Source organism: Colobus angolensis, unplaced genomic scaffold (genome assembly GCF_000951035.1).
Source record: "Colobus angolensis palliatus isolate OR3802 unplaced genomic scaffold, Cang.pa_1.0 Scaffold67, whole genome shotgun sequence".
NCBI classification, from domain to species: Eukaryota; Metazoa; Chordata; class Mammalia; order Primates; family Cercopithecidae; genus Colobus; species Colobus angolensis.
The window spans coordinates 814,460-830,676 of NW_012120376.1; the positions used below are offsets into that span (position 1 = coordinate 814,460).

The 16,217-nt window shown below is 34.0% G+C and overlaps 1 protein-coding gene across 1 annotated transcript in view; it reads right to left on the reverse strand.

Annotated features, from left to right (window-relative positions):
* MON2 (MON2 homolog (S. cerevisiae)) overlaps window positions 1-16,217 on the reverse strand; it is a 135,449-nt gene that overhangs the window by 15,538 nt on the left and 103,694 nt on the right. Inside the window, exons 26-30 of the mRNA XM_011926196.1 lie at window positions 13,905-14,048; window positions 13,258-13,275; window positions 12,840-12,968; window positions 7,938-8,128; window positions 642-702 (exon numbers count right to left, since the gene is read on the reverse strand). Coding sequence (XP_011781586.1) covers window positions 642-702; window positions 7,938-8,128; window positions 12,840-12,968; window positions 13,258-13,275; window positions 13,905-14,048 — 543 coding nt within the window. The remainder of the gene's footprint in view (window positions 1-641; window positions 703-7,937; window positions 8,129-12,839; window positions 12,969-13,257; window positions 13,276-13,904; window positions 14,049-16,217) is intronic.

Sequence of the window (16,217 nt, forward strand, 5' to 3'; positions counted from 1 at the left end):
GCCATTCTCCTGCCTCAGCCTCCCGAGTAGCTGGGACTACAGGTGCCCGCCACCACGCCTGGCTAATTTTTTGTATTTTTAGTAGAGACCGGGTTTCACCGAGTTAGCCAGGATGGTCTTGATCTCCAGACCTTGTGATCTGCCCACCTCAGCCTCCCAAAGTGCTGGGATTACAGGCGTGAGCCACTGCGCCCGGCCTCAAAATATATTCTTTAAAAAACACTATTTGCTTTAAGAATTCCATAGGCTGTATATACAGCTGATTAAAAATTGAAAAATTCAAGCAACTGATTAATTTGAACCAGAAACATCTGGTATGTCAAACTGCAGAGGAAGCTCTCAAATACATGCCCCCGACTGATGGATTTATTTCACTGAATCAACTCTTTTTAAACTTATTAAATGAACACAACTAAGTATTGGGACAACATGCACAAAGCACAAGACTGTAACAAATCTAAGGAAGTCACTTTTAAAATGTCAGTCCTTTAAACATCAACATTTAACCTGTAGGAGTTTTAATGCTTTCAGTTTTAATCTTAACCTATTACTTTATTCGAAAAGCAACTGTATAGTTCAAACACTTTTACTCTTTGGTTTCAAAAATGGTCACAGGAAAACATTTTAAATAGCTTCCTTACCTCGACATCAATATTTTCATTTCTTTGAAACTCTTGAATAGAGAGATTATCTGGAGGTATGCTAAAAAGATAAACAAAACACTTGATTTTTAAATATAAAATATTCCCTGCAAATACAAACAAAATAAACAGTATTCAAATGTCAAAAAATTATGTCTTCCAACCCAGGTTGGGGCATTATTATTTATTTAGAAGAGTAATATTATAAATTAAAGTAATTAGTTTAAACGATTAAGCTAATTACAAACATGATACTCTAACTACAAAAACACTAGGTCCAATCTTGAACTAAATAAAATCCATAGAACTAAACTTCTTTCGATATTATGAATGAAAAAACAATGAAAAGTAAAGATATATCATCTGCAGCAGAGCAGAAGTTACCATTGTGGTGTTACTTGAATTCACTTATATTGTTGGTTATTTAAGAGAGCCTTAGTGAAGCTGCTGAATTATTCACTCAGAGACAGTCCATTAGTCATTAATTTGTAACAAATACAATGGATTAAAGATCTTTACAATAAAGAGAGAAAATCTGTAAAGAAGAGGACTGATGCAGATTTTCTAAAGCAGAAAATTGTTCCAACAAGAAGAAAGGAAATCAATAGTTCTGAGAGAACCAAGGTGGATTCCAGACTGTGGCTCATAAGAGTGAACAGTAAAATGGACATAAAGTTAAAAAAACAGCGAGATACTATTTAAAAACAGTTGAGAAGAGGATAGTAATAACTGTTAGAATAATGACAGCTAAAAAGTTAGACAGCCACTGTACTATGAGCTTTATTTGTATTAATCTCCCATAGCAATTCCATGTAGTAATTATCACATAATCAACAGAAGAGGGAACTGAAACTTAGAATCCCTACTAATATGCCTGGGAACACACTTTAAGTAAATGACGAGGCCACAATCTAAACCTAGATTTATCTGATATTTGAACATACATTATTCTTTTTTATGTTGTAGATGTAAAAATAGTATTAGAACATTTAGGTTTAATATACACTTCTGTATATTAAGTATAATATACAATTTTGTATACAGGAATATATGGGCATCAGACTGTGGTTTCATTGATTTGGACATTTTTCATTCAACAAATATCTACTGAGTACCAACTACTTTGCATCAGGTATTATATTCTTGGGTGTTCAAGATCTAGCTGTGAACAAGATAGACTCAGTCCATTTCTCATGGAACTTAGATTCTGGTGTCCAAGTCCTAAGCTAACTATAAATTGGTAGTAGGAACTAGAGGAAAAAATTGAAAGAAATTTACCCAAACCTGAACCAATCAGAGGAATTTCACAATCACTGCCATCAAAGCAGCTTCACAGACTATATCTGCATCTCTAGAGACAAAAGTTGTGTTTAATTTATAACCAAGGAAGGTAAGGGCTTAGTAATATTAAAAGATTTGTGATGATGGTGGAGGTAACTAAGGATGAGTTGATTATCAACAAAAAATGAAGAAGCAAAAAAAAAAAAATATTATTAGTGTGTATGTTTCTATATTATTAGTGTGTATATTTCTATATTATAGTTCAGTGTTTCTATATTGTTTCTATATTATAGTATGTTTCTATGTTATAGAACTATACACACTAATAATATTAATACTTTTAGTGTGTACAGCATGTGCTAAGGTATATTAGTGTGTTTATTTCAACACACATTAATAATATTAATACTATTTGGATCATATATCAGAAACACTGAACTAGATTTTTAAGATATTGTATGATGAGGGAAGAGAGTAGCATATAAAACTAAAAACTGAAAAACAGTTATTTAATTTATAACTAGCAAACATATCAAAAACATCGATTGAGCTTTTAAAAATGCTGATTAACAGAATTTACGTATAAATTATAAGGGGCAATGGTCAATACTGCAGGTTACACATGAGTTATGTAAGATTTAAAATTCCTTAAATTTGAAAACTACAGTAATCTTTAAAAATTTATTTTCATGAATCTTTATTTAAAATAAAAAAGATCCTTCAAACTGATAAAGTGTTATTTGTACTTTTTGTCAGTTCTCTCTGTATGACATATTAAAATTTTTGTTGCAATATAATCTACATATTATAAAATTCACCCTTTTAAAATATACAATTTAGTGTTCCTTAGTATATTCATAAAGTTGTACAAACATCACCATTTCTAATTCCAGAACATTTTGATCATCCCCCCAAAAAAACTCTGTACCCATAAGGAATCACTCCCCCTTATCTCCCTTCCCCCCACTCCTGGGAACCATAAATCTACTTTGTCTCTATGGATTTGTTACTCTGGATATATCCCATAAACAAGATCATACAATATATGGCCTTTTGTGTCTAGTTTCTTCCACTTAGCATTATGTTTTAAATGTTCATCCATGTTAGAGCATGCATTAGCATTTCATCCTTTTTTACGGCTGAATAATATTCCACTGTATGAATATACTACATTCAATTTATCTATACAGCAGTTGATAAACATTTGGGTTATTTTCACTTTTTTGCTACTATGAATAACACTGCTATGAACATTAGTGTCCAATTCTTTTGCACAGTACTTTGTGATTTTTAATGTAAGGTCCACAGATCATTAATTGTATAACTTCCCACTCACCCATTGTGTCTCCTTTGATAACTACCATGTTTTGGTATTCAAAGTTGGCTGAATGAATTTCTAATAGACTTCAAGTGTTTACCAAATTGCAGTCCTTATGTTTTTCAATTTTGACTTTTTCTTTCTCTTAAACTGTTTACTTATAATAGCCCTCAATGACATGCAAAAGCTTTCCTTTCTTCTAGTTGATTTTATTTGTAGTTTCTGTGTTATTGTATTCCCTTGCCAAAGCATCTTGCAGATCAAAAAGGTTGGGGAATATTAGAGAGAGAGAGATGTTTATTCTTAAAGTCTTAGAGTATAAATTAGGTTAAAGGATTTATAAAGGTACCAATATAAAAAATAATCAAGTATTAGTCTTATTTAAATTCATTAAGTCTTGCCATTCCAAGCAACGTTCCAAAATAATCTTGCTACTGTTCAAATACTACTGATAAATTTCAGCTATAGAACATAGTACATGTGTGGCATTAAGTAAAGTTTACAATCTAAAAGTTGGCCGGGCGCGGTGGCTCAAGCCTGTAATCCCAGCACTTTGGGAGGCAGAGACGGGCGGATCACGAGGTCAGGAGTTCGAGACCATCCTGGCTAACACGGTGAAACCCCGTCTCTACTAAAAATTACAAAAAGCTAGCCGGGCGAGGTGGCTGGCGCCTGTAGTCCCAGCTACTCGGGAGGCTGAGGCAGGAGAATGGCGTGAACCCGGGAGGCGGAGCTTGCAGTGAGCTGAGATCCAGCCACTGCACTCCAGCCCAGGCGACAGAGCGAGACTCCGTCTCAAAAAAATAAAAAATAAAAAATAAATAAATAAATAAATAAAGATAAAATCTAAAAGTTTATGACCTCTAAATTTATCATTTATTTAGAAAACAAAAACAAAGAGAAAACCTGTTCTCATGAAACTGTGAAAATGTGCATGGTTTTTAAGTTCTCTTAACACTGCATTTTTAGTATCAACTGACCGATAAAAGCTTTCAATTTGAGCTTTAAAGTATTCTTGATCTATGAAACAAAAACTAAACTGGCTTTATCCAGTATAAACTGTAAGTTAAAAAGGCTGTTTAAAAACATTCAAGGACCTTTACAATTACTCCAACAAATAACTTTTCATCTTTCTTTTTGAGACAGGGTCTCACTCTGTTGCCCAGGCTGGAGTGCAGTGGCACAATCACAGCTCACTGCAATCTCAACCTCCCGGGCTCAAGCGATCATCCCACCTCAGCATCCCAAGTAGTGGGGACTATAGGCACACGCCACCACACCTGGCTAATTTTAAAATTTTTTTGTAGAGGCGGAGTCTCACTATGTTGCCCAGGCTGGTGTTAAACTCCTAGGCCCAAGCAATCCTCCCAAGTTGACCTCACAAAGTGCTGGGATTACACACTCCGGCTGGCCTTCTTTTTGTCTTTCAAATAAAGAAAATAATGCCTAGTGAGGGGAAAGGACCAGCTCACGATCAACAGAAAGTAGACAGCAAGTCAGAACCAGGTCACAGGTCTCCTGACTCTCAATTTAGTGTGTTCATCAACTACTCCATGGAGTAGAAAGCTTAAGTCTGTAAGTAGAACAACCACAACTCGGAATACTGATACTGTGTTACTTGAGAGCTGAATTTAGAAGTTTTATTATTTTTTAGCCATTAAAAGTAACTCCAAGCCTGGGCAACATGGCAAAATCCCGTCTCTACAAAAAAACACAAAAATTAGCTGGGTGTGGTGGTGTACGCCTATAGTCTGAGTTACAAGGGAGGCTGAGGTGGGAGAATCACTTGAGGTCAGGAGGTCAAGGCTGCAGTGAGCCATGAACATGCGACTTCACTGCAGTCTGGGTGACAAATCAAGACACTGTCTTAAGTAAAACAAAAACAAACAAACAAAAACCTCCAAATTTAGAGCTAAATTTCTAAGTCTCAGTTATTTAGAGTTTTGGCCTTTAGAATTCTGGCTTAAAATATAGTTGTTTCATAGGAATTAACACTCATAATGTCACCTTTTCTAAGAGAAAGAAAAAACATTAATGACAATAATAGTGGTAACAAGCATTTTAGAGTACTTACATGCCAGGTACTATTCTAAGCATTCACTCATTTTAAGTGATTTAATCCTCACAATAACCCTATAAGTTAGGCAGCATTATTACTGACATTTAACAGTGAGAAAAATGAGTCACTGAAAGGTTTAATAACTTGTCTAAAAAGCAGTACAAAGTAGTACTACTGGGATTTGAATCCAGGTAGTCTGGTTGCCAAGCCAATGCTCTTATCCACTATGCTGGCTGCTGCTTAAGTAATGTATTTTCCAACACACCAAACATATTCAAACCTTTAAGGTAAGTAGAGCCATAATCAGGCAAAATATTTGAAATGAAATTATACAACTACATTGATACAATATTATGTAAAATACTATTATTTGGTCGTTGGTTCCAGTGTTCACTTTTCTATATTAAAAAACTCTCCGGAAAACGGGATTTAATAAAATAAGAATAAAGTCCAGAAAGTGAAGAATATTTCATAAGAAACTCAAGAATAAGGAAGATGGCAGAAAAACTGTCTCAAGAAAAACAAAAACAAGCAAACAAAAACTTCTAAATTTAGAGCTAAAATTTTAAATGAATTATACAACTGCATTGATACAAAATTATATAAAATATTATTTTACATAGAAAAACTTTTTTTTTATATAGACAGGACCTTGCTATGTTGTTCAGGCTGGATTTAAACTCCTGGGCTTCAGCAATCCTCCCACCTCAGCCTCCCAAAGTAGCTGGGATTACAGGTGTGTCACCACACCTGGCTAGGGAAAGCAATACTTAAAGAAGTTCTACTCATTGCAAAAAAACAAACAAACAAACAAAAAAAACCAGCTGATCTGAAAGCTTATTCAATTTGTTAATGGGGCATTAAGCATATATAGACAATTAGAAAATAAAAGGAAAAATTTAAATTTCTCAACCTATGTGCTTGACACAAATTAAGTGACTCAGGTTCTTATGTCTATGAAGGAACTCAAATTTTCAGAGTTATTTTAAAGATGAAAACATAATTTGTTTGAATATAGTTTATGAGTGCATATAATTTTCCTTCCGAAACACAGTATGCTTACATTGGTATCAATAACATTTCTAGAAGTGAAAAACATATAAAATACAAAACAAAGTCTGACCACTTGCAAGACAGAAATTAGGATCACCTATTATTATTTTAAATTCTGAAATACAAGACAAACTTTTATAGAGGAAATGCAAGTTAATATTCTGCACCCTAGAAATTTTCTTTACTGAATAATTAAATCATATTAGAATAGTAAAGAAAATTTTTTTCAGTTCATTCATTCTGTTGTGGACTCAATCATTATCCATATGCCAATGTAGTTTTTTCTTCAACTACATCACACCCATAATTTAAGTGGTTTCAAACTAATAATGTTAAACAGTTATTTAGCAGTAGACAGTATTATTCTACAATATCAAAAAATGATTGATGGATACAAACATTTAAAAAATTGGCCAGGTGCAGTGGCTCATGTCTGTAATCCCAGCACTTTGTGAGGCCGAAGTGGGAGGATCACTTGAGCCTAGGAGTTCAAGACACCTAGACAACATAGTGAGACCCTCCATCTCTACAAAAAATTTTAAAAATTAGCCAGGTGTGGTGGCATGCGCTTGTGGTCCCAGCTACTCAGGAGGCTGAGGTGAGAGGATTGCTTGAGTCCGGGAGGTCGAGGCTGCAGTGAGTTGTGATCACACCGCTGTGCTCGGGTCTGGGCAACAGAGCAAGGCTCTGTATCAGAAAAGAATTTCACCATTGTAACATGAAGGATAATTACTTGTGCTAGAAGGATTCAACAATGCCTGGTTATTACAGCTATTACAGACAAGTCCACATTTAGTAAAAGGGCATGCTTTAGATCTGTCCTGCCCAACACAACTTTCTGTGATGATGGAAATGTCCAATAATCTACTCTACCCAGTGTGGCAGCTGCTAGTCCCCCATGGCAATGAGTACTTAAAACATGCCTAGAGAGACTGAAGAAATTTTAATTTTATTTAAAGTTTGGTTTTAATTAGTCATTTGTAACTAGTGATTGCTACTGTACTGAATAGCACAGCTCTAGGTGGACCTCAGCAAATTCTTCATTCAAAAAACGTAGTCTGTGTTCCAATCATCCTACAGTAAGCAGTTCAGGGAGGGGTCAAAATAGCATCCTAAATACAAGCTTTAAATTAGATACCATACAATGAAAATTGTTATTCCCTGACAAATCTAAACATCTTAAAGAGCTGATCATTATATTGTCACTCATCCGATTTATTCTGGTAATGCACTGATTTTCTAACATTCTTTTTCTCTTGTAATGCTCAATGGGCATCAAATTAAAAAATGAATCGTCTTAGTTTTATTAAGTTAAAATGCTTAAATATGATGCATTCGTATTGTTTTATATATGATATTCCTGTCTTATAACCAAAAATAATACAAAAAGCAAAAATCTCCATTGTTCATGGATAATGTACCCAATGGATAAATGGCTAATCCAGGTGTGTTTTTAATACAATCTAGCAACCTTAATAATCAATTACTTTGTTAATGAATAAAGACAACTGTTTTTAGAGCAACTGAAGATATAATGTGCCACTTCTTGAAAGATTGTCTTAATTTTTAAAATGAATGAGCTGACCTTTTGGTAAAGAGAAAATCTTCAAAAGTATTGGCTAGTTCTGGCCACATACTGTCGAATTTTCCAGAAGAAGCATGCTGCCGGGCAACAGGTAGCCCAATAGAAAGAACTTTGAGGAGAGAGGATACTGCTAGTTTCCATGTGCTTTCAGAAGGGCAGGAATACTTCAAACTGAGAGGAACCCTAAGAGTCTGAAAATAAAGACAGTTTAATATAAGCATTAATTAAAACATACACACACAATTTTAATTACGTAAGAAAAACTACAGCAGAGAAAAAAAATAGCATAGGTATTTTCATCTTAAAAAGGGTTATATTTTCATTTAAAAAATGAGGTTATTTCCCAGAAAGGCCAATTCTCAAACATGGTCCTCAAATACTGCCTGGAAAGATATACTTTTAAATCCTATCTCTATCTTATAAACAATGAGCCTAAATAAATAACATTTTTGAACCTCAGTTTTTCATCATTAATAACAGGGATAGTATCTGAAAAGTTAAGAGTAGGAAACACAATTCTGTAGCTTTTATTAACCTGTTATGGAATTAGAAAATTCTGCCTGGGCACAGTGGCTCAAGCCTTTAATCCCAGCACTTTGGGAGGCCAAGGCAGGTGGTTCCTGAGGTCAAGAGATCAAGACCATCTGGGCCAACATGGTGAAACCTCATCTCTACTAAAAATACAAAACTTAGCTGGGTGTGGTGGCACACACCTATAGTCCCAGCTACTCGGGAGGCTGAGACAGAGAATCGCTTGAACCCGGAAGGTGGATGTTGCAGTGAGCCAAGATCACACCACTGCACTCCAGCCTGGCGACAGAGTGAGACTCTGTGTCAAAAAAAAAAAAAAAAAAAAAGAAAAGAAAAAAGAAAGAAAGAAAGAAAAGAAAAAGAAAATTCTGCTATATTTCTTCCAGCAAAAAATAATTTGGCTGATGTGGATATCCCATCTGCAAAGGGTCAATATTGCTTACACAGTCATCTGCCACATATACAGGTTAGACCATATAGCATGGATGTGAAGTAGGCTATACTATCTAGGTTTGTGTAAGTACACTATGCTGTTCAGACAATGATGAAATGGCCTAATGATGCATCTCTCAGAACGTATCTCAGTCCTTAAGCAGTACATGACTGTATTTGCCAACTAATGGTGAGGGAAGAGTAAACACAGCATAAAATGTCAATACTTTGAAGTTGTATGTTCTATCTGTAAAATTATTTGAATTTTATATCCTACTCTAATACTTTTGTGTACTTTTTTCCTTCTCCAAATAGTTCAGTAAAACTGATAATTTAAGATTTGACCATGGAGGATGCAGGAGTAGAGCATTTGAATTATGTACAATAACTAGATATATAGTGACTAAGTATAGTGACTTATCTTTTCAACTGATCAACTTTTGAGATAGGTGGCTTTTATTCATTAAAAGAACTAATGTGGTGGTTCAGAATGAATTTCTCTGATCACAGTTCCATCTGGCAATTAGAACACTAGACTGACCAAAACATCATAAAGAACTAACACAGAGCACCACTGACAAACAGTTTTGGCATATTGTCAGGCAATTTGCATTAGAGTAAAAATTCTGCTTTTACATAAAAATTCTGGTCTAAGAAAGAGTAGAAACATTTTCATATTTCAAGGATATAAAACCAAATATCATCTTCCACACAAATTATTACTGAATACTCATACAGTATACATATTAACCATTACATATTAGCATGAAATATGCCTTCATTAACAGATAATTAGCACACCCAGAATCTATTTATCCCCTTCCCCTCCTTCCACTTCCATATAATCTATGTGCTTTGGGAGGAACTGTCCCTACTTCCAGTTTGGGAATTCGGGCAAAGAGATGATAAGTTGATTAAGCCAATGAATCCAATCAATTTCCCTGGCCATAATCATTGGTTCAAGAGTGGGTATGGGACCAAAGCTGATCCACTAAAAATTAATTTTAGGAACTTAAGAAGAAGAATAGAAGTGTGTGAATGTGTGTATGCATGAACATACACACTCTCTCTGTCTCTCTTGCTCGCCCTCTCTTCTTCGCTCTTCCTATTGGACATATAATCCTGTTACTGGCCTACAGCTTTGAAGAAAACAAACGATATGGTCAATTCTTAGCAGAACTTTCTAGAGAAAGAAATGTGGTTTTTGATGATACTGCTGAACCACTGGATCAACTAGTCATAAAGCCCTTCCTCTATCTTTGAATTTTCCAATTAAGCATGCCCAAGAGTTCCCTTTATTGTTAAAGCTAGTCAGAGCCCGAGTGTATGTCATTTGCAACCAAAAGAATACTAAATGATATATGGGCCATTTTGAGTTTACATTTTATAACTCAAGCTAAGATGAAAGAAAAGTATCGTTTGCTACTGCAATTGATATTTTATTAAAATCAAGAAAAACATTAAGCATAGCAGATCCATTCAATTTATACATTTTATTTTTAAAAATGTTTACACAACTAAACAGGCAGTAGTATACAGCATGTGCTCAGTAATTACCTGCCACCACAAGGTTCACAATTTTGGAGAAAGAGCCTTGTCCAATTAACCACAAAACAATGTGGTAAGTGGCATCAATGAAATGGGATTATAGAAAAGAGATCATTTAACTCCTTTAAAAATACAAACTGAGTGGCTGGGCATGGTGGTTCATGCTTTTAATCCCAGCACTTTGGGAGGCTGAGGTGGGTGGATCACTTGAGGTCAGGAGTTCAAAACCAGCCTGGCCAACACGGTGAAACCCCGTCTCTACTGAAAATACAAAAATTAGCCAGGCGTGGTGGTGTGCGCCTGTATTCCTAGCTACTCAGGGGGCTGAGGCAGGATAATTGCTTGAACCCGGGAGGTGGAGACTGCAGTGACTGAGCCACTGCACTCCAGCCCTGGCAATAGAGCAAGACTCTGTCTCAAAAAAAAAGAAAAAAATGTATATGTATGTATGTATGTGTGTGTGTGCGCGCGAGTGTGTGTGTGTACGTATAAACTGACGCTAGGCACAGTGGCTCGCACCTATAATCCTAGTGCTTTGGGAGAAGGTTAGAGGACTGCCTGAGGCCAGGAGTTTCAGACCAGCCTGGGCAACATAGCAAGATCCAGTCTCTATAAAAAATTTAAAATTCAGCTGGGGGTGGTGGTAGTCCCAGCTACTTGGGAGGCTAAGGCAGGAAGATCACATGAGATCAGGAGCTTGAGGCTGCAGTAAGCTATAATTATGCCACTCCACTCCTGCCTGGGTGACAGAATAAAACTCTGTCTCTCTAAAAAAAAAAAAAAAAAAAATACACAAACTGATTTATATTACTGTTTAGTGTTTAATCCTTCAATGGTTAAAGAATAAAGTCTGATCTTATGATTGCTTAGAAGACCAACAGTTATTTTTTCAGACATATCCCAGGTCCCAAACTAAATTTCTCAACATTTCTTAAAAATATACCATGATCTTTTACACTGTTTAATTTACCTATAATACCTGCCTCCCCCTTTTTAACCTAACTCTTAACTCTTTCAAGTGTCATCTCTATTAATTCTTGCCCAAATCGCCTCAGCAGTTGACTTAGTTTTTTGTCTTTCAGAGGAACTCAATTTTTATTCAGCACTGACTACTTGGCAAGCATCGTTAAATGCTGTATCTCAATGGATTCTCTTATTATACATAAGACATGTAAGTAGTATTGGTATCATCCTTCTTTTAAAGACGAGAAACATGCTCAGATAGGTCAATCTGCCAAGCCTCCACTATGGTCTTTACCTAGCATTTAACATACTGTATTATCACTTGTTTGCCTTTCTTTATTCTCTATATTGAATTATTAAATGTAAGAATGATTTTATTCATTTTAAATTGCTAGTACCTTGTAGAAAGATGCTTTAAAAATATGCTCAATAAATGAAGAGAGAGGATAGCTTTGGTAAGGTAAGCAGTGAGGAGAGAAAAGTATCATAAAAGTCAAGGGAAGAAAGAGCTTTCAGAAGGCTCAGCTTTCAGAAGGCCAGTACCATGCTATAGGGAAGATGAATCATTAGAGAAGGACTGAGAATGTGAAGATTTGGTCTTTTGTAACTTTAAGAAAGCAGTTTCTGTAGAGCAATATGGACGTAAGCCAACACACAATAGGCGAAGAGTGAGTGGTAACTAGGTGAAGGCCACAGATTATTTAAGGGACATGGAAACAAAGGAAAGCTGAAAGAGGATGACAATTTGAATAGTAAGTACAGTTGAGAGAAAATTCTTGAAGTATCCAAGGCTTAATAAGCCTTGCATAAGATGCTGAAAGAAAAATGAAAAAAATCACAAATGAAGAAAGATGGGGATAGATGAGTCTTGAAAGAAGACAGCTCAAGTTGGTCTGGTATTTATATGATCAACATAAGGTACATCCACATGCTAAAGGAAGAACAAGGTTTAGGGCTAGTCCTTCAAAACATAGGGAAAAACAAGAAATAAGCCTTAGAGGAATGGAACACAATCAACAAGAATCTTTTAAATGGCTGTCCATATACTAAAAAAGTGGCTTTAAAAAAGTCAGCATGCATGTTCAGTTAAGTTTATGGGCTGCATTGTGAATTTCTCCCTGAATGCTCATCAACCTTGAACCTTGAGGAATATTGTCCTAAGAAATCCTCTCATCGGGTTATGTGGGAAAATGTAAGAACTGTAACCAATTTAATGCACATTTATGTTAAAATATTTTTCACTAAGAAGAACTTTTAGAAAAATGGCTTGCAAAATACAATTCATGAATATTGGAGAAAAGTCACTACAAATAATAATACAAATTGTATTTTCCATCTATCCCAATATAATGATAATATATTACCTAAGAAATAATTTCAATAATGTTCTCACAATCTAATGAAAGTGTTGAAATGAAAAAAAGATACCTTAATAATATACTGGAGCACTTTCTCATTCACCACTGCTTTGTGACACGCTGTTTTTTGGTATAAATCCACAACTACTTCTAAAGACCTTTCAGCAAACGGCACATAATTCAAGGCTACCCATTCCGCCTAGAAAGTAATATTTTCACATGCAGTTAAAAATAAACAAGATTAAATTAATCATATTGTTTTTAAAGAGAAAGCATCTTTGTCTTAAAGTTCAGGCCTTGGTTTTAGGTCAGATTATATTACATGCAAAGTTTTCAAAGAGATATGTACTTCATGAAAAAAACAATTTTCAGCCAGGAAAAAATTAAAACTATTTGAAAAAGCACATAGAGCATTCTACCAAGAACCGGGAAAGATGTACTTTATTTGTTGCCAATAGGTTAGGACAATTTTAGGAAATTTAACTCACCGGTGCAAATAGTTGGATCTATTGTGATTCCATTGTGTTGCAAGACAAATAGAATGAGAAAAGTTAATACATATTAAAACTACTTTCGGATGATATAAAATTATAATTTTTATATTGAGTGAACAAAATCAGCATGTGCATGCATTCAGAAATTTACTTAAAGTTAAAATTTGCCAACTATGGCTATAAAAATATTTTATGTAAAATCCAACTACATTTCACACCAGTAGTGTACAACTTCTTATTTAGTACAAACAGTTTCTTCATTTTGCATGGCAGGTATCTATTTTAAGTAAGATTAGACTTAGGAATTTAGATGCTGTTTTGTATTGGGATGGGGCAACCAAGAAAGAAGTACAAAGGAACTTATATTTTTCAAGAAAGATGTACTGCAGAGTAATATGAAAGGCCAAGCTTTCTGAAGAACCAGTTGGAAGAGGAAAGTCATAAATGAGGAGAAAAAGAACACAGAATTAGTTTCCCAAACAATATTTCTGTTCAGCTTAAACTGCTAACAGACATGTGTAAATATATTTGTGAGTGAAAAGTATCCTTTTCTGAGATAATCAAAGTCCATCTTAAGTGAAACTATCTGTATTTATAAGCCATGAAATCTTACAAAGTAAATAAAATTTACAGGAAATTACCTGGTTATATTTTGCATTTGCAATGTGCTTTGTTTCCAGCTGTCCATACTGTGGAGGTTTACAGGAAAATTCTACAAATGCCAACAACTGGTCAAATATAGCTGGATACATTATCTGCATGTTTTCTGGTCCTACACAAATGGCCTATAAAAGCAAAATAAGAACATTAGAATGCACAATCTGAACTCCAATAAGTTCTTTACTGTATATATATTTAACCAGAGAATCTTAAAAACTGTCTTATTTTATGTATTACACCATCTTTTCTAAGCCCTAAAGGGCACAAACTATTTTAAACTGTTATAGAATAAAGTATAGGCTGAAACTGTTAATCAGCTAAAAAATGCGTTTTAAAGTGTGATTTCTTTCTTTTTTTTTTTAAAAAAAACAAACAAATCTAAGTTTATTAGAGAAATAAAAGCTAAAGAAATTAATATTACCACATTCAAAACATGAGGATAACACCATATTGGAATTCAGAGAAAATTCAAGTCTACCATTAATAATTTGGATCATATTTCTTACATTAACCTTAATTTTGCTAACATACTCTATTTCTTAACAGAATAGAAAAAGGGCAAAGAAAGAGAAGTCCCAGGCAGTCCTCAGGTTCTACAATCTGATCATTTGTTCAGTAATACAGCCATTAGGCCATTAAGAATGTGTCACTAACCATGATGACACTGACTTCAAATTCTGTGATATCAGTTCATTGAAATGACATCTGATTTCTGCACTATGCCTGGTCCACCAACTTTAACAAATAATCATGTGTGTGCAGTTGGGAAAATAAGTCATCTATGAAAATTTGTTTCTAAAAGAAATGTATGGATTAATTTTTAACAGGGCTGTGTATATTTAATGTAAAATGTATCTAAATATATAGATTTGATTTAAAATAAATTAAAATATTTTAATATAAGAAAACATTTTAATAAATAGTAACTAGTTTCTCTAGGTTTCTTACTTCAAATAATCTGATAGGAAGAAAGACTAAAATGCATATCATGAGACTGCAGATTTTAATTATTTCAAATGTGTTGCAAATACTTAAATTGGGTTTTTTCTAGCCACAAATTTATTTTTTCTTTTCATATTTTCTTGTTTAAGTCTTCATTTTTCTCTGTGAGAAAAATATTTAATGATCTTATTTATGAAGCGTCTAAAATATACTTGTGCTTTATAAGACAAAAAGGATGATCACTTTATGCCTGAGAGGGTAGGTACTCTTAAAATACTAAACCAAAATTCAAACCATTTAACTTTTTAAAAAATATCTTAAAAAACAGTATGTACAAAGTTTATTTTATGCACTCCATGGCTTTTAGCTTATCAGATACCATATTAGTTTTATTTTCCCTCAGAGGAGATGTAGCCATTTAGCTCTAATGGAACTTTTAGATAAAACTGCACTGAGATATAAAGTAGATATGCAAGTACTACTCATACCTAAGTTTGATTGTCCTATAATTATAATGTAAGAAAATAGTATAAAGACATCTAACACCATGTCTCAGTATTTTTTTTCTCAGAAATAATGAAGAATTTGAATAGTAAAATTTATGCACTCTAAAAATTCTCTTTACTGACTGCTTGTAATAGTTCTACTTTCTTCCTCATTAACCTCTTGCTGGATCTTAACTCCTAGAAGTAAACAAGTAGTAATTACTGTGGAAAAAGAGACTGAATTACTCTAAGTGAATTATTTTATTTTCAACAACTAACAACAACAAAAAACCACATATGGGTACCTGAGAAAACTAAGTATTATAATTTCTTTGTAAGTATCTTAACACAAATTAATGACTGACTATGCATTTTGATTTTCAATGGTCCTTTCTAATAAGAAAACATACTAATAGTGTTATAGTTGATGTATAGAGCAATTTTCGGACTTTAAAATGCATAATTTGGAACCTACAATTTTTTAACAACAAACTGCATCTAAGAAGTTTTTACGGGCTTTTCTTCAGTATTCTGAAATCTGAATATCAGAAAAATCTATAGACTAAACCTGATAACAAATTTTAGTCCAAAAGCTAAGAATTGATAAGCAATCTAGATAATATTTTCTATTAGTCCTTGAAAGCTATCTATTTGAAGACAAGAAAAATTATTGAACACCTAATTTCTTATATTGTTTAAGGTTTCACTTACTAACTCATTTAACAATAATCTTTTCAGTGCCTGGCACGTACTAAGGCCTTTGCTAGAGAACTTGATGATGAAAATAACAACAGCTAACATTTACTGGATGTTTAACTCATGCCAGGCACTAAGTGCCTTACAAATATCCCATTTAACAAGCAAAAA